At 39.4% G+C, this 20317-nt stretch overlaps 1 protein-coding gene across 2 annotated transcripts in view; it reads right to left on the reverse strand.

Moving 5' to 3' along the window:
• The window catches only part of LOC109402404 (elongation of very long chain fatty acids protein AAEL008004), a 71286-nt gene that overhangs the window by 41884 nt on the left and 9085 nt on the right, over positions 1-20317 (reverse strand). For both annotated transcript variants that reach the window (XM_062847162.1, XM_062847163.1), the window contains exon 2: positions 1441-1548. In XM_062847162.1, the coding sequence (XP_062703146.1) occupies positions 1441-1548 (108 nt within the window). The remainder of the gene's footprint in view (positions 1-1440; positions 1549-20317) is intronic.

Below are 20317 nucleotides of genomic sequence, written 5' to 3' on the forward strand. Positions count from 1 at the left end.
CTGTTAAACAGATGAAAAGGTCTTTCTAATTAGCTAAATTTTTGAAAATAAGCTGCGAAAAACTCCACCCCTTGGAATTAAGATGAAATTCCGTTATTTTTTTAATTTTTATCAAATAATGAAAGTTTAAAAAGCCCCTCAAGAGATCCTTTGAAAAACTAGATAACTCAGGGTAAGAAATCTTTGAACTGGCGTAACGCACATGAATTTAAGATTTTGACTTTGTTGTGTGGTATATGTCTAACAATTCAGGAATAATCATGATTTTAAATTTTTATATTTTTTGTTTTGTTTTTTTTTTTTTGAATAAAAAATGAAGTACCGAATAAATCTAACAATCTTTTAGTTTGAACAAACTCATACTTTGTCGAAACAACAGTTGACATGAGGCACGAGTACACAGGGTCAAGCATATTTGACTAAAGACAGATCAACGCTCAAACATCTGGTTTGACCCGATCAGATCACCATTAGTTTCAAACAAATGTTCGCCCTTCAGTTCATTCCTTGTCAAATAGTTGACCCTGCGTACTTGTAACCATACTAATGACTAGTTGCTATTCGCTAACCTCAAATCTACCTGTTAAATAAGTATAATTTCTTGAATTTTACTTTAACAATTCGGTAATTACTTAGTAGCAAATGACAGGAACCGATAGTTTCACCCATTTTCATTTTGATTATGATCGTAAAACCTCCGCTACTGCAAAGTTTAGGGTAGTTGAACAGGTAAAAAGTGAGGTTACGAGACGCCACGGGTAATGCCAACAGTTCATGATTGTTTCTCGGTGCAAAGATCGAACCATCGTCATCTGATCGTTTCAGGCCAATGAACTCTTGCCCATATCCAGATCTGGAATGCCACCCTAGCAGATTCCACCGTCGCCGCAACACAACCCGAACGAACCACAGACAACAAGGACGACAATCCGCATTGCTCTGAAATGTTGCAAAAGTGAAAGGTGCAGTCAGTAGGTAGTAGATAGTCGTTATCCCTGAGAGAGTCGATGATTCCGTTTCTTTAGTTGTCGGTTGCTGCTACCAAAGAAGATTCCTGGCCTCATTCAAGGACGACTTCAACGCACTGGAACTTCAACAATTGCTAATCAGCTCAGCAATTATCTAGAGCAATTGAATGTAACCTGTTCGAAGGTTACGGGTGGATAACAACGACCCGACCGTAATTGTAAAAAACTTTTCCTTTTTGGAATCATTGTCGGCTTCCGTGTCTCTTCGTACTACTCGGGTTGTCGTCGTAGTCAGTTGAAATCGTCGTCATCATGGCAGTGGTCGTAGAACTGTCTACTTTACGTTCTTTCGCTATTGGTAGTTATAATGGTGGGGAGGAGGTCATTAGAGAATGGATTTTTTTTTAATGGATTTAATGGGATCAAAGTTGATGGTTGAATGCTGAAACTCCCTGTGGAAACTTGGTCATACCTCGTAGAACAGCCAGGCACTGAAGACGACTTGCACGAAGTTGTACAATATGAGGGTGTTTCGTAGCTGGAATGGTTTTCGGTTCTCCATAAGCCTTGGGCCTAGGACCTGGAAAGGGAAAAAAAAAGAAAAAAAAATCGTTAGTTTTATGATTAGTTGATAAATTGTGAGTCATGTTCAAATCAGTTGACGGGCAAACATAAAAAGATTAGATAAGACTGCTCATACATCAAAAAACCATCTCTCAGCAACCCATTTTGACATGGAGATGAAAAATTTAAAAAAATCTTTAACTGCTACAGATTTTTTTATGATAGTAAGTTTAATTTATTCCACCAAATTAGGATGGGAGTGTGTAACTACACACAACAAAAAAATAGTTTTAAGCTGATGAATGTAATACTTGATTAACATGCAAAAACAAAATTTTCAAAAAATGGAGCAAAAAAATAAAAAAAAAACATCATTTGTTTCATTAAATGTTATATACTAATAACAAATACTAATGGAAGCCTAAGTTTAGCAAGGTAGTGTAAAATTGCACACTTCTTTGTTTAAGGTTGACGAATGATAGAAAAACAAATAAAAAAAATAAAATAAATTTTTATTTTTTATTTTAACAGCCCCAACCCCAAACATGTGCTTCGCCCTATGAATCACTTCTCATAAAAACTAATAATCGCAACGAACCAGTTTATCGCTGCTCCATGCACTTAACCGCTCATGCTACTTAATCTCGACCGACTGAAATTAGATATCCTTAGCCCCTTGGTGTGTGTGTGTGTGTGTGTGTATCGATAAACGGTCGGAAGACCATGAACCACTTTTTCCGGCTATCGAACGTCTAACGCGTGCTACCAAAGTTCCCAATGAACGACGGCGAAGAGATTAAATCACGGCCCGTTGCCCCGTTCGTGTCCCCTTCTTTTGTTGCATATACCGAAACTCCGCTTGAACCGGGGGTCGCTGGTGAAGCCCATTGCAGCAACAATGTGTGCTCACCGCCACCTCACCGTCACCGTCACCGTCAACCGTCAACCGTCGTCGACGGTATCGGAGGAAATTCAAGGTGAACAGCGAAAGCCTTTGGTGTTAGCTGCTGAATTTCATTAGCAGCTAGCTATCAGCTTATCAAATCTATCCAGCGACGACGACGAGGAGAGACCGGTATACCTATTGGCATATTCGGTTACGTGATCACCACGTACTAAAAGTGGCGATCGGTTGACGGAACGTGATCGGGTGCCGTGTCGTCGAATCATATGAAGATCGTTAAAGGCGAACAAAATTGCATCGGATGAGATGAGTTTGAAAGTTCAGAGAAGGGTATTGAATGTTACTATCCCAGTTCAGAAGGATTGAAGAATTTCGACTGAAATTCTGGAAGCTTTGCAATCACAAGCTGGAAGTATTCCAGGCGGAGTCCTGAAAGAATTCTGGGTGGAATCCTGGATGAGCTCCGGGGGAATTGCATAAGAACTCAACGCTGCAAGAAATCCGAGAGGAATTCTGGAAGAATTCCGGGTAAATCTCTTGAAGAATTCTGGGTGAAATCCTGAGAGCACTCCAAACAGAGTTCTGAAAAAAAAACTTTGGATGAATTCCTGGGATTTCGATTGAAATCCTGGAAAAAATACTGATTAAATTCTGAGAAAATTTCGGGTCAAATCCTGGCTGAATTCCGGGTGGAATTCAAGACGTATTCCGGTTGTATTTCTAAAAAACCTTCAAGAAAGAATCCAGGCAAAATTTCGAAGCGCATCTTTAAAATTTTCCAGGAAGATTCCTCGAGTTATTCCAGATGGAATTCTGAAAGTATTCTGGGCTGAATCCAGGAACAAGTAGAATTCTGGAAAAATTCCAAGTGTAATTCTGGAAGAATTCTAAATGTAATTCTAGAAGTATTCTAAATTTAATTCTGGAAGCATTCCAAGTAAAATTCTGGAAGCATTGCGAATGGCATTCTGGAGTAATTCCAAATGGAATTCTGGAAGAGATCAGTGTGGAAACTCTGGAAGAGATCAGAGTGGAAATTCAGGAAGAGATCAGAGTGGAAATTCAGGAAGAGATCAGAGTAGAAATTCTGGAAGAATTCCTAGTGGAAATCTGGGAGAATTCCTAGTGGAATTCTGAGAGAATTCCTAGTGTAATTCTGGGAGAATTCCAAGTGGAATTTTGGGAGAATTCCTAGTGGAATTCTGGAAGAATTCCTAGTGAAATACTATAAGAATTCCAAGTGGAATTCTGGTAGAGTTCCTAGTGGAATTCTGGTAGAGTTCCTAGTGGAATTCTAGAAGAATTCTTAGTGCAATTCTGGAAGAATTCTTAATGCAATTCTGGAAGAATTCCTAGTGGAATTCTGGAACAATTCCTAGTGTAATTCTGGAAGAATTCCTAGTGGAATTCTGGAAGAATTCCTAGTGGAATTCTGGAAGAATTCCTAGTGGAATTCTGGAAGAATTCCTAGTGGAATTTTGGAACAATTCCTAGTGGAATTCTGGAACAATTCCTAGTGGAATTCTGGAACAATTCCTAGTGGAATTCTGGAACAATTTCTAGTGGAATTCTGGAACAATTCCTAGTGGAATTCTGGAACAATTCCTAGTGGAATTCTGGAACAACTCCTAGTGGAATTCTGGAACAACTCCTAGTGGAATTCTGGAACAATTCCTAGTGGAATTCTGGAACAATTCATAGTGGAATTCTGGAACAATTCCTAGTGGAATTCTGGAACAATTCCTAGTGGAATTCTGGAACAATTCCTAGTGGAATTCAGAAACAATTCCTAGTGGAATTCTGGAACAATTCCTAGTGGAATTCTGGAACAATTCCTAGTGGAATTCAGAAACAATTCCTAGTGGAATTCTGGAACAATTCCTAGTGGAATTCTGGAACAATTCCTAGTGGAATTCTGGAACAACTCCTAGTGGAATTCTGGAACAATTCATAGTGGAAATCTGGAACAATTTCTAGTGGAATTCTGGAACAATTCCTAGTGGAAATCTGGAACAATTCCTAGTGGAAATCTGGAACAATTCCTAGTGGAAATCTGGAACAATTCCTAGTGGAATTCTGGAACAATTCCTAGTGGAGTTCTGGAACAATTCCTAGTGGAATTCTGGAACAATTCCTAGTGCAATTCTGGAACAATTCTTAGTGGAATTCTGGAACAATTCCTAGTGGAATTCTGGAACAATTCGTAGTGGAATTCTGGAACAATTCCTAGTGGAATTCTGGAACAATTCCTAGTGGAATTCTGGAACAATTCCTAGTGGAATTCTGGAAGAATTCCTAGTGGAATTCTGGAAGAATTCCTAGTGGAATTCTGGAAGAATTCTTAGTGGAATTCTGGTAGAGTTCCTAGTGGAATTCTAGAAGAATTCTTAGTGCAATTCTAGAAGAATTCCTAGTGGAAATCTGGAAAATTCCTAGTGGAATTCTGGAAGAATTCTTAGTGGAATTCTGGAAGTTGCTGGAGTTGCTTCAGAATCCTGCAAGGATTCGCTTCAGAATCCTGAAAGGATTCGCTTCACAATCCTGAAAGGATTCGCTTCAGAATCCTGAAAGGATTCGCTTCAGAATCCTGAAAGGATTCGCTTCAGAATCCTGAAAGGATTCGCTTCAGAATCCTGAAAGGATTCGCTTCAGAATCCTGAAAGGATTCGCTTCAGAATCCTGAAAGGATTCGCTTCAGAATCCTGAAAGGATTCGCTTCAGAATCCTGAAAGGATTCGCTTCAGAATCCTGAAAGGATTCGCTTCAGAATCCTGAAAGGATTCGCTTCAGAATCCTGAAAGGATTCGCTTCAGAATCCTGAAAGGATTCGCTTCAGAATCCTGAAAGGATTCGCTTCAGAATCCTGAAAGGATTCGCTTCAGAATCCTGAAAGGATTCGCTTCAGAATCCTGAAAGGATTCGCTTCAGAATCCTGAAAGGATTCGCTTCAGAATCCTGAAAGGATTCGCTTCAGAATCCTGAAAGGATTCGCTTCAGAATCCTGGAAGGATTCGCTTCAGAATCCTGAAAGGATTCGCTTCAGAATCCTGAAAGGATTCGCTTCAGAATCCTGAAAGGATTCGCTTCAGAATCCTGAAAGGATTCGCTTCAGAATACTGAAAGGATTCGCTTCAGAATCCTGAAGGGATTCGCTTCAGAACCCTGAAAGGATTCGCTTCAGAATCCTGAAAGGATTCGCTTCAGAATCCTGAAAGGATTCGCTTCAGAATCCTGAATGGATTCGATTCAGAATCCTGAATGGATTCGATTCAGAATCCTGAATGGATTCGATTCAGAATCCTGAATGGATTCGATTCAGAATCCTGAATGGATTCGATTCAGAATCCTGAAAGGATTCGATTCAGAATCCTGAAAGGATTCGATTCAGAATCCTGAAAGGATTCGATTCAGAATCCTGAAAGGATTCGATTCAGAATCCTGAAAGGATTCGATTCAGAATCCTGAAAGGATTCGATTCAGAATCCTGAAAGGATTCGATTCAGAATCCTGAAAGGATTCGATTCAGAATCCTGAAAGGATTCGATTCAGAATCCTGAAAGGATTCGATTCAGAATCCTGAAAGGATTCGATTCAGAATCCTGAAAGGATTCGCTTCAGAATCCTGAAAGGATTCGCTTCATAATCCTGAAAGGATTCGCTTCAGAATCCTGAAAGGATTCGCTTCAGAATCCTGAAAGGATTCGCTTCAGAATCCCGAAAGGATTCGATTCAGAATCCTGAAAGGATTCGATTCAGAATCCTGAAAGGATTCGATTCAGAATCCTGAAAGGATTCGATTCAGAATCCTGAAAGGATTCGATTCAGAATCCTGAAAGGATTCGATTCAGAATCCTGAAAGGATTCAATTCAGAATCCTGAAGGGATTCGATTCAGAATCCTGAAGGGATTCGATTCATAATCCTGAAAGGATTCGATTCAGAATCCTGAAAGGATTCGATTCAGAATCCTGAAAGGATTCGATTCAGAATCCTGAAAGGATTCGATTCAGAATCCTGAAAGGATTCGATTCAGAATCCTGAAAGGATTCGATTCAGAATCCTGAAAGGATTCGATTCAGAATCCTGAAAGGATTCGATTCAGAATCCTGAAAGGATTCGATTCAGAATCCTGAAAGGATTCGATTCAGAATCCTGAAAGGATTCGATTCAGAATCCTGAAAGGATTCGATTCAGAATCCTGAAAGGATTCGATTCAGAATCCTGAAAGGATTCGATTCAGAATCCTGAAAGGATTCGATTCAGAATCCTGAAAGGATTCGATTCAGAATCCTGAAAGGATTCGATTCAGAATCCTGAAAGGATTCGATTCAGAATCCTGAAAGGATTCGATTCAGAATCCTGAAAGGATTCGATTCAGAATCCTGAAAGGATTCGATTCAGAATCCTGAAAGGATTCGATTCAGAATCCTGAAAGGATTCGATTCAGAATCCTGAAAGGATTCGCTTCAGAATCCTGAAAGGATTCGCTTCAGAATCCTGAAAGGATTCGCTTCAGAATCCTGAAAGGATTCGCTTCAGAATCCTGAAAGGATTCGCTTCAGAATCCTGAAAGGATTCGATTCAGAATCCTGAAAGGATTCGATTCAGAATCCTGAAAGGATTCGATTCAGAATCCTGAAGGGATTCGATTCAGAATCCTGAAGGGATTCGATTCAGAATCCTGAAGGGATTCGATTCATAATCCTGAAAGGATTCGATTCAGAATCCTGAAAGGATTCGCTTCAGAATCCTGAAAGGATTCGCTTCAGAATCCTGAAAGGATTCGCTTCAGAATCCTAAAAGGATTCGCTTCAGAATCCTGAAAGGATTCGATTCAGAATCCTGAAAGGATTCGATTCAGAATCCTGAAAGGATTCGATTCAGAATCCTGAAGGGATTCGATTCAGAATCCTGAAGGGATTCGATTCATAATCCTGAAAGGATTCGATTCAGAATCCTGAAAGGATTCGATTCAGAATCCTGAAAGGATTCGATTCAGAATCCTGAAAGGATTCGATTCAGAATCCTGAAAGGATTCGATTCAGAATCCTGAAAGGATTCGATTCAGAATCCTGAAAGGATTCGATTCAGAACCCTGAAAGGATTCGCTTCAGAATCCTGAAAGGATTCGCTTCAGAATCCTGAAAGGATTCGCTTCAGAATCCTGAAAGGATTCGCTTCATAATCCTGAAAGGATTCGCTTCAGAATCCTGAAAGGATTCGCTTCAGAATCCCGAAAGGATTCGATTCAGAATCCTGAAAGGATTCGATTCAGAATCCTGAAAGGATTCGATTCAGAATCCTGAAAGGATTCGATTCAGAATCCTGAAGGGATTCGATTCAGAATCCTGAAGGGATTCGATTCATAATCCTGAAAGGATTCGATTCAGAATCCTGAAAGGATTCGATTCAGAATCCTGAAAGGATTCGATTCAGAATCCTGAAAGGATTCGATTCAGAATCCTGAAAGGATTCGATTCAGAATCCTGAAAGGATTCGATTCAGAATCCTGAAAGGATTCGATTCAGAATCCTGAAAGGATTCGATTCAGAATCCTGAAAGGATTCGATTCAGAATCCTGAAAGGATTCGATTCAGAATCCTGAAAGGATTCGATTCAGAATCCTGAAAGGATTCGATTCAGAATCCTGAAAGGATTCGATTCAGAATCCTGAAAGGATTCGATTCAGAATCCTGAAATGATTCGCTTCAGAATCCTGAAAGGATTCGCTTCAGAATCCTGAAAGGATTCGCTTCAGAATCCTAAAAGGATTCGCTTCAGAATCCTGAAAGGATTCGCTTCAGAATCCTGAAAGGATTCGCTTCATAATCCTGAAAGGATTCGCTTCAGAATCCTGAAAGGATTCGCTTCAGAATCCTGAAAGGATTCGCTTCAGAATCCTGAAAGGATTCGATTCAGAATCCTGAAAGGATTCGATTCAGAATCCTGAAAGGATTCGATTCAGAATCCTGAAAGGATTCGATTCAGAATCCTGAAAGGATTCGATTCAGAATCCTGAAAGGATTCGATTCAGAATCCTGAAAGGATTCGATTCAGAATCCTGAAAGGATTCGATTTAGAATCCTGAAAAGATTCGATTCAGAATCCTGAAATGATTTGCTTCAGAATGCTCCAAGGAGTCGCTTCGGAACCCTCCAAGGATCCGCTTCAGAACCTTCGAAGGATTTGCTGCAGAATCCTGCAAGGATTCGCTTCAGAATCCTCAAAGGATTCACTTCAAAAGCTTGCAAGGATTCGCTTCAGATGCAGCAATCATTTCTAGGTTGAACCCATTAGAAGTTGATGAATCACAAAGAGCTCCTCTTGTAACGTTTGCAGTGTTTCGCTACCTGATCAATATAATTCCTCGGATCAAGTCGCCTCGCTGTTCCAGCAAACTTGCGTCAGTCGATCAGCACTGCGGCATCTGACATAATACTTAATGTTACGACGAAGGATATAACTCGCATTCTTTATCACCACCACCACCGACCGACCGACCGACCCGAGGTAGGCAGGCACCTCCCTGCTGAAGGCTGCTACTAGTGGTGAGCACCCGCCGTCGAGGGGAGTCTCTCTTAATGTATTCAGAAAAAAATAATTGTTCAAATAATTATAATCCAGCGATAGAATAGGAAACAGATAGACTTGAGAACGCCTTTGAGGTGGCTGCGCTGTGGATCGGTTTGTATGAGCGATGATTACGATGAACGCTACTCTACCATAAAGGTTCTCTAATAAGATGCTGTGCAAACATTTTCAATTACCAGCAACGTCCGATCGTAGTCGTTACCGAGGTTTATCTCAACGACACAATCTTCCAATCTACCAGTTGTATATGAGAGTACCTGTGTGTCTGGAAGTTGTCCGTGCATGTAGTTTGATGGGTCGAATTATTGTATCATTCAAGTGACCATAACTCTGGAACGCATTGACCAATCTGGTTCAAATTCAAAAGGCAACAAAAGGGCAGATAGTGGCAAAACAAGTTAAAAATATAGAAGCTTCATAATTTTTTGGCTCAGTGCGCATCACACAATGCTTAGCACACACACACACACACACACACACACACACACACACACACACACACATACACACTCACATACAGACAGACAAAAAAATCGCAGTTCGTCAAGCGAAATCCACTGGTATAGCAATGTTTGTTTTTTTTTCCTAAACATTGTTTTACATTTTTTTTTTATAATTTAATAGTTTTTTATTTTATATTTCTTTTTTATTTTATTTATTATTCTTTATAATTATTTAAACACTTTGAATTCTTCATTTTTTTATTTTTGTTTTACTAGTTTACAATAAAACTATCAATGAAATATATGAAATAGTATTTTTGATGAAATCTGTATCAGTACTCAGAGTCTCAACTCATTGTAAGTGTTTCTACAGTCAGTTGTGTTAGAACTTTTCTCCGCATGATGAGACAACGACGGAATCGCTTACATGAAGGTACACACACTTGATATCAAATTGCATATTCCGATTCGCTCGGTGCAAAAATGGTTTGCCACCAGCGCTGGTTTGCGTTAATTGTTAGCCCCTCTAAGATAGTGAAGGGACACAAATGATCCCCTATGACGCCCTCTTTCAAGCAGGGGCCCCATTAGACACTACTGGGCATTACGAGATGCTAAGTGGAACGGTTAGTGTCATGTAACAGACCGTTAATTAGCCACCACCGGGTTACATCCGATGATGATGATGATGGTTGCGAGGGAGTATGTGTGCGTGTGTGATCGTATGTGGAAGGGAGCCAATTGCAGGAATTTGATACGAGCGCGAGATTAAGTCACGGGCGCAAAGCGATCGTTATACAACTAAGTTGTAAGTCATTTTGCAAAATGATAATCGTGGGGCCACCGGATCGTGCCCTGTAATGTTGAAAAACGATCTAGCGAGCGTGGAATTCAGGTCGATCTCAACATCTATTAGCGAAGTTCAAGGTGATGCAATGGCATTGGAATGATGCTTCAAATGATGGGAACTACATTTTGTCGCAACGTTTGAGAGCTCTGGATGGCATCCTTACATGGTACAACCGGTCATCCAAACTGTTCTTGGGTTTGAAACTCAGAAGAGCCACAGCTCTATGTGCACTGGCTCTGTTAAGAAATAGCTCGCGATATTGATAGTAAAAATCCATCTCAAGCTGAACGATGACAGCTCTTTTATTAGTTCTTTTTTCTTTTTTTTACTTATTTTTTCTTTTTTTACTTTATTGTACTTCGGAGATTAGAAGAGTCGAATTTCTTTCTTCACTGATTATTTTGAGAAATTTCTTCGGATATATGTAGAATAATTCCATCTCGAACTTCTCGACGTCGTTTTTATTTTTTTTATTTTTTTTTCAGTAATTGTGACTCTAGAGCTCAGAAGAGTACCAGCTCCATATGCACTGACTCTGTTAAGAAAAAGCCTTCGATATGGATTGTAAAAATCTATCTCAAACTTCTCGACAAAAACCTCTTTTATTTTTTTTTTGCGTTTATTTTTTGTTTTTTTTTTTATATTTTTAATTTTGTTACTCTGGAACTTATAAGAGCTACAGGCCTTTTTTTTTTTTTTTTATCTAGTTCGTTTATTTGGGGCTCAATCGCGTATAACGCTTTACGGAGCCGAGAATCTTTCTTTGTACTTAATAGTATACATTATACAGAGTAATAACTTTTTAATGATATCTGTTAGTAATGGGTGGAAGCCAGGGTACTCGTGGCAGCTCGAGGTTAGAAGGTCACATTTTGAGGGATGGACAGGGTAAGGATTGGGCCAAAGGTTTCACTGCTGCTCATCCGGGGGTGAATCGCATCTTGCTAGCGTATTCGGTGCCTTGTGGTGTTGGTACCAACTTGTTGTGGAACTTGGTTTTCCGGATGGCCAGGAGCAGCTTGGTAACACAAAGAGGACAAAACAGAGAAAAAAAAAACTGGAGAAGAAAACACAAGCAAATTAAACTTTTATACCAGCAGAGTGAAGAAAGTCGAAAATACATCCCATGTATGTGACATCGCGGGTCCCCAACACATCTCTCACAAGAACAAAGGGTTGTCTACCTCGGGCCTCAAGGGTATCCAAAAGTAGCGCTCTGGAGGCGTCATTATCCGGGCATTGCCAAACTACGTGGTCGATGTCATCATAACCGGAACCGCACTTAGTACAAACATTGCTCAACGCGAGGTTAATCCTGTGTAAATGCGCGTCTAGCGAGTAATGGTTGGACATAAGTCTTGACATCACGCGAATGAAATTGCGACTTACATCCAGACCATACCACCACACTCGCAAAGAAACATTAGGAATAATGGAATGTAACCACCGTCCCAGCTGGCCATCTCGCCAATCATTTTGCCAACTTTGAAGAGAACTCTGGCGAACAAAATGGAAAAATTCATCATGTGAAATTCTTCTATCATAGATCTCACCTTCCTGTGCGCCCACCTTTGCGAGAGAGTCCGCCTTCTCATTGCCATAAATTGAGCAATGTGAGGGGACCCATACAAAGGTAATCTTGTATGATCTTTCGACCAGTGCACCCATCTGCTCCCTTATTTTTGTAAGAAAGTAAGATGAATGTTTTACAGGTTTCATCGACCGGAGTGCCTCAATCGAACTAAGGCTATCCGAGAAGATGAAGAAATGGTCTACGGGCATGTTGGAAATCATCCCCAAAGCGAAGTTGATTGCTGCCAGCTCAGCAACATAAACCGAACAAGGTTCCTGAAGTTTGCGGAAGGCGGTGAAATTTTCATTGAAAACACCGAAACCAGTGGATCCATTTATGCGAGACCCATCAGTGAAGAATCTCTTACAGGAATTGACATTTTGGTACTTTTCGTTAAAAATGCGAGGAATAGATATACATCGAAGTTGATCTGGTATTCCATGAATAGCTTGTTTCATGGACAGATCGTATTTAACAGAGGAACTGTCATTAGTGAAGTGTACACGGGGAGGATTATAACTTGGTAGGCTTATATCAGATGACATGTAGAACAGATAGATTCTCATGAATTTTGATTGAGTGTTCAGACTGAGCATTTCTTCGAAATTTTCAATGACAAGTGTGTTGCTCACTCCACACTTAATAAGTAACCTTAGCGAGAGCTCCCAGAATCGGTTCTGGAGAGGTTTCACCCCTGCCAGGACCTCTAGGCTCGCATTATGCGTTGAGTGCATACAGCCGAGAGCAATACGCAAACAACGGTATTGAATTCGTTCCAACTTTATTAGGTGGCAGTTTGCTGCTGAGTGGAAGCAGAAAGAGCCATACTCAATAACAGAGAGAATAGTCGTTTTGTAAAGTTTTATGAGGTCTTCCGGGTGAGCACCCCACCATGTTCCGGTAATTGTGCGTAGAAAATTGATCCTTTGTTGACATTTTTGCACCAAATACTTGATTTGGGTACCCCAAGTGCCTTTTGAATCAAACCAGACCCCAAGGTATTTCGAAGTCAAAGACTGGTCGATTTCTATTCCCAAAAGATTGAGTTTCAGTTGGGCTGGGTTCCGCTTTCTAGAAAACACAACCAATTGAGTTTTTTGCGGAGCAAACTCGATCCCTAAATCTCTTGCCCAGATTGACAGATTATTTAGAGAATTTTGCAATGGTCTTTGCAACATTTCTGCATGTGGGCCTTTTAGAGAAACCACAGCATCATCTGCAAGTTGTCTTAGCGTGCATTGTCCTTCCAAGCAACTATCAATGTCTTTCACGTAAAAATTATAAAGCAAGGGACTTAAACATGAGCCTTGGGGTAGGCCCATGTAACTTATTCTGGAAGTTGTCAGTTGTCCGAGATTGAAACTCATATGTTTTTCTGACAACAAATTATACAAGAAATTATTTAAAATTCCTGGAAGTCCACTATTGTGCAGTTTTTCTGACAATATTCCTATGGAAACTGAATCAAAGGCGCCCTTAATATCCAAGAAAACTGAAGCCAGTTGCTCCTTTTCCGCAAAGGCCAGTTGAATATCTGTTGAAAGCAACGCTAGACAATCGTTTGTTCCTTTGCCCTTGCGAAACCCGAACTGTGTATTTGAAAGCAAGTTATTTGATTCGACCCAATGATCGAGTCGTGATAGGATCATTTTTTCCAACAATTTCCTTAAACATGATAACATAGCAATTGGGCGGTATGAATTATGATCAGACGCTGGTTTACCAGGCTTTTGAATAGCTATTACTTTGACCTGTCTCCATTCATGCGGAACGATGTTGTTCTCCATGAATGAGTTGAACAGGTCCAGTAATCGTCTTTTCGCGATATCTGGGAGATTCTTTAGAAGATTGAACTTGATCATATCGCGTCCCGGAGCGGAATTGTTTGATGAAAGAAGAGCCATAGAAAGTTCCAGCATAGTGAAGGGTCTGTCCAGAGAACCGTCTCTTGGGGATGTTTCCCAAGAAATCGGTTGTGCTGGGACTGAGTCTGGGCAGACCTTTTTCGCAAAGCTGAATATCCAACGGTTGGAGTATTCGTCACTCTCATTAGAAGAAGAGCGGTTTCGCATGTTGCGAGCCACTCTCCAAAGCGTTGTCATTGAAGTTTCTCTTGAGAGACCCTCAATGAAGTGTCGCCAATAACTACGCTTCTTCGCTTTCAGCAGGTTTCTCAGCTGTCTTTCGAGCTTTGCGTACTCTTGATAAAGATCTGAGGTACCGTGCCTACGAAAAGTTTTGAAAGCATCAGATTTTTTAAGATACAACTGGGTGCAATCATCATCCCAACCTAGTGTGGCTGGTCTTCTTTTGAAGGTTGCACTTGGAACACGTCGTTTTTGTGATTCTAATGCACTCTTATATATCAGTTCAGACAGGAATCGATACTCATCCAAAGGTGGGAGGGGATTGAATGATTCGATGCCAAAAGATACCGCTTCTGCATACTTTTGCCAATCGATATTCCTTGTGAGGTCAAAAGGAACCTGAATTGGATGGTCTGACCTTTCACTATTATGCTTTATGGTGGTTATAATGGGTAAGTGATCACTACCATGAGGATCCTCGATTACCTTCCACAAGCAATCGAATGATAGTGAGCTTGACCCCAGTGATAGGTCGAGACGACTTTCTTTGCCGTCAGATGCAATACGTGTCACTTCACCTGTATTTAAAATGTTCAAATTGAAATCGTCGCACAAATCATAGAAAATAGCCGCTCTATTATCGTCATATGGTTCGCCCCACCCTGTACCATGCGCGTTCATATCACCCAGAATTAAAACTGGATGTGATAGTGCAGAAACCGCATTCCAAAGATGACGGCGGTTAATTGAAATTCTTGGAGGAATGTAAACGGAAGCTACGCAAAGTTCTTTACCCTTTACGTTTATTTGGCAAGCGACGATTTCTACGCCAGGATGAGTCGCGATTGGAATTCTATAAAATGAGTAAGTCTTTTTGATCCCCAAAAGAACTCCCCCATAATGGTCATCTCTATCCTGGCGTATAATGTTAAAATCGTGGAAGTTGAGTTCATCTTCAGAAGAAAGCCATGTTTCACAAAGGGCAAATATATCACAATCAGAGTTGTGAATCAAAAACTTAAACAGGTCTAATTTAGGTTTTAGACTATGACAGTTCCACTGTAGCACAGTGATCATATCTTGTACCTCACTTGATGAATTATCCATCGAAAGATATGATCGCAGCAAGGAGGGGCCATGAATGTGTCAGATTCCGAAGATATTCTTCTACTGTAGGTATAAACATATCAATAATGCCTCTAAATGTTTCTGGAAGGCTGAGGGCATCATATAAGCGATCCACGAGAACCCTAAAAGTAAACAGTCCTCGCTTGGGTCTAGGAGGCTTGTTTGAACTGCGAGGAACTTTGGTAGCTTTTTTCTTGCTACCTTGTCGATTATTTCTCTTTGAAGTGTATTTAACAGGCGGAGACGGGGGTGACAGGTTCTTGCTACAACATGGATCTGAAGCTGAAGGAACCTGATTCTTCGGAGTTTTTAAGTTTACCCCGTCTCCTTTAACATTAGGCAAACTTTTGAGGGAAGACTTTAAAAAGACCTTTCGGCGCAATCCCGGGGAAGATGATGACTTCCTTTTTCCAGGTGCGTGTACCTCCGAAAGAGATCTACCCTCATCAGTTTCGCCATCGTCCTGATCATCGGAAGACAACTCCTGATAGGGATTTTCAACTGGGACAGCTGATTCAGACACGGAATCTGGTGTTTTAAAAGATTTCACCATCTCCGCATATGTCTGTTTGGAGCGCTTTATGATAGAGCGACTCTCATTTCGAATGCGTCTTTTGTAAGCCGGGCAAACTTGCAAGTCGTGTGGATCTCCGCCACAGTAGCAACATTTTTCCGCTTCCTGTGTGCAAGAGTCCTCCAAATGAGCTTGGTTGCATTTGCCACAACGGGGCTTGTTGTCGCAAAAGCTATCACTGTGACCAAACTGCTTGCATTTGGTACAATTAAAAACCTTCGGCCTAAAAAGATGCACTGGGTAAAAACCACCATCAATTACAACAAATTCCGGGAGGACGGAACCTGGAAAAGTCACTCGAAAAAACGCTGAAGGCGAGTACACCTTTTTATTTCCTTCCATGGAAACCTTAGATAAGCGTTTACAATCTAGGATAGCCACATCAGGAATTGACCTATTTTTGAATCGACCAAAGCCGGTCTTGATGTCCTCACATGTCAGCATTTCGTCGAGGATCTTCCCCTCCACCTCCACTTCTCGTGCTGGCACATAGACCGCGTATTCAACAGTAAACGCTTCGTGTTGAGCAATTTCATTTGCTGCTTTGTAGCTAGGTGCGGTAACACGCAGCTTGGATGCTTTCACTTGGTGAATAACGGTCCCAGGATACTTACGCGTCAGCTCTCGAGAAATCGAAAGCATATTCAATGGTTTGCATTTGCGCCGGAAATAGACAACCCAAGGTCCAGGCGAAGATGGCTGATAAAACCGCGTACGAGCAATGATATCATTGGGAGGCGTTTCGCCTCCAATCGAATCGTCCATGTGGAAGCAAATTTATGGAAAATAACTCAAAAGTGCAAAAGAGGAAGAGAAAAACCTTAAAGTATTTACAGTGCACTTTCTTCCTCAGGACGACAACTGTTTGGTTTGTAAACCAAACAATGTGAATAATATATAGAAAAAAAAAATAAAGCAAAAAAAAAAAAAAAAAAAAACTTGTACTAATAATATACGAATTCAATTCTTATGTTTATTTTAGCGCACCCTGTAGGATGCAAAAAAAACGGTATCGAAATAAAAAGAAAAAATAGCTAATAAAAAAAAACAAAAAAAAAATGTTCTGTTATTTACAGTTTGTACACCCTTACCCGTATACAGTAGTTTGGGAACCACTGTTATGGATGTCAAAAAAAAAAGCACGTGGTCGAATGTGGACTGGGGATACAATAGACAAAAGCGATCAAAACAAATTGGGCGGACAAAAGAGTGTATCGAAAGAGTGATACTTATCTGACCGAAGTAGGTAGAAATTTATCACAGGCAGGTCGATGGTAAAGCTGTTCGTCGCGTCTGCCTTCGCACCCGTTGCCGCCGTCCTCTTCGATGATGGAGGGGCTGATGATGGCGATAAAGATGACTTTCTTGGATGCGATGCTTCTTCTTTGATGTACGATGATGCAAGCACCTCGCTTCCCGGGTTGCGCTGGATACCACCTTGCGACACTACACTTCGCACAAGCAGGAAAACGTACGATATAAAAAACCTTCCGCACTTGCGGGGGAAAAAACTCCACTTATACGAGGTCTATCGCGTGGTGAGATACGGAGCACACGTCCGACTCGTCCAAATGCACAACTGGGAATGAGCTACAGGCCTATTTTCACTGACTTTTTTGAGAAAAAGCTTTCGATATTGATAGTATAATTCCATCTAGATCTACTGGCCACCTTTTCTATTTTGATGTTTAATTTATTTTTTCTTGTTTTTAATTTTCAAATAATTTTAACTCTAGGCCTCTAGGAAGAGTCACAGCTCTATCTTCACTGGTTCTGTTAAAAAAAAGCTTTCAATATAGATGGTAAAGAATCCATCTCAAACTTCTCGATGGCACCATTCCGATTATTTTTTTTTTTGTTTATAGGTACTTTTTTCTAATTTTTAAATAATTGTTGCTCTAGAACTCCGAAGAGTCACAGCCCTATCTTCACCGACTCTGTTAAAAAATAGCTTTCGGTAATGATAGTAAAAATCCATCTCAAACTCATCGATGGCGCCTTTTCTATTTTATTTTTGTGTTTTTATATTTTAAAGTGATTGACAGTCGAGCCACAGGCCTATTTTCACTGGCTTTTTTGAGAATCAGTTTTTGATGTGATAGTTTCCATCAAGAATTTCTAGATGACACGTTTTCTATTTTAACTCAGAAGAGTCACAGATCTATCTTCACTGGCTCTGTTAAGAAGAAGCTTTCGACATTGATAGTAAAATTACATCTCAAGCTAGAACTCAAGGTAGAATAATTTCATCTCGAACTTCTCGATGACACATTTTGTATTATTATTATTTTAAATTTGTTTTTATTTTCACTTTTTCAGTAATTTTAACACTAGAATTCAGATGAGTCACAGCTCCATATTCACTGGCTATGTTAAGAAAAAGCCCGCGATATGGATTGATAAAATTAATCTCAAAGTTCTCGATAACATCTCTTTTTTATGTTTTCTTTTTTTTTATATACATTTTTTATATTACTACTCCGGAACTTGAGTCACAGGTCTTTTTTCACTGGCTTTTATGAGAAATAGCTTTTGGTATTGATAGTGTAATTCCATCAAGACACCTTTACTATTTTGTTTTTTAATTTTTGCTTTTCAGTTTATTTTTTTTCTTGATTTGAATGCTCAAATAATTGTGACTCTAGAACTCAGAAGAGTCACAGCCCTATCTTCAACGACTCTGTTAAAAAATAGTTTTCGGTTTTGATGCAAATGCATCTCAAACTTAGCGATGATACCTTTTTTATTTTATTTCAATGTTTTTATTCGTTTTAGTGATTGACAGAAGAGCCAGATGTCTATTTTTACTGGCTATTTTGAGAAACAGTTTTCGATGAAATATGATAATTCCATCTAGAACTTCTAGATGACACCTTTTCTATTCTAACTCAGAAGAGTCACAGCTCTATCTTCACTGGCTCTGTTAAGGATAAGCTTTCGATATAGATAGTCAAAATCCATCTCAAGCTAGAACTCATGGTAGAATATGTAATTTCATCTCGAACATCTCGATGACATATTTTGTATTTAGGGGAACGGAACCCATCTTCAGCATAGTGCTCCCATTTTCATCCCATCGAAAACAATGCTAATAAGCGCTATTTGTTTTGTTTTTTTATTATTTTTATATTTTTTGTTAGGAGTGACCATGCATTATAACAAAAAGAGCGAAAACAATTGGTGCTTAAATCGTCTGTTTTTGGAATAGAACGAACATGGGAGCATAGGCTGAAGAAGAGTGCTCTTTCCTTTTTTTTTGTTTTTTTTTTTACTTTTTTAGTTATTGTTACTCTAGAATTCAGAAGAGTCCCAGCTCTATATTCACTGGCTCTGTTAAGAAAAACCCCTCGATATGAATTGTTAAACCCATCTCAAACTTTTCAATGACACCTCTTCTATTCTTTTTTGTTTTTTTTTTATTTTCCTTATTCAGCCATTCCATAGAAAAACGATATAGTGCATCTCCGATTGTCGTGAAACTTGGTGGGCTTGTAGTTCTTCGGAAATAATTAGACCCGTATTTTTTATTTCGTCATTAGGGTGACCAATTTCCAAAAAAATAAGGTTTTTCAAATCTAAAATTTTTCAAAAAATCGTAACTTTTGAACCAGTTGACCGATTTCAAACCTTCTTTTTTTTTGTTTGAAAGCTATTGAATTGTAGTTTTCAGGAAAAATACGTTTAAGGGGCTAAAATGTAAAGAGTACTATAAAATATGCAAATATATTAGTTTTTTCACGTTTTCATGGTCTCGGGACCAAAGAGGTACCCTGGTTTTATATTTTTATCAGAAAATACAGGAAATTTGGCGTAACATATCAAACAATCAGAAATGTATGTTGTTTTGTTTTTGAGATATGATTTTTTGAATATAGAGAGTCATATATTTTAGCACTAGCTACTCTAAAATTGCTTGAAATTGCACAACTATGCATAGTATTGCTTTTTGAAGTGATTCCTGGTGGTTTTGGTATCCATAATATTATAAGGAATCAAAATATAATCAAATTTAAAAAAGTGTCATGTATGGGAAAATTTGACCTTTTATTTTCAAAAAATCATATCTCAAAAACTAAAAAACATACATCTCTGATTTTCTGATATGTTACGCCAAATTTCCTGAATTTTCTGATAAAAATATAAAACCAGGGTACCTCTTTGGTCCCGAGACCATGAAAACGTGAAAAAACTAATATATTTGCATATTTTATAGTACTCTTTACATTTTAGCCCCTTAAACGTATTTTTTCTGAAAACTACAATTCAACTGGTCAACTGTTCGGTCAACTGGTTCAGAAGTTACGATTTTTTGAAAGTTTTTAGATTTGAAAAACCTAAATTTTTTGGACAACCCTATATGAAAATTGGTCACCCTAATGACGAAATAAAAAAATACGGGTCTGATTATTTCCGAAGAACTACAAGCCCACCAAGTTTCACGACAATCGGACATGCACTATATCGTTTTTCTATGGAATGGCTGTATTGTTACATCGGATATCACAAGAGCCACAGGTCACTGGCTTTTTCGAGAAAAAGCTTTCGATATTGATAGTATCTCGCGTATAGTATCATACAGGCGCGTCTACAATGATCGATTTCTCTTCATCGATTTTCTCTTCGGATTATTTCGGGA

This window comes from Aedes albopictus, chromosome 1 (assembly GCF_035046485.1).
Source record: "Aedes albopictus strain Foshan chromosome 1, AalbF5, whole genome shotgun sequence".
Taxonomy (NCBI): Eukaryota; Metazoa; Arthropoda; class Insecta; order Diptera; family Culicidae; genus Aedes; species Aedes albopictus.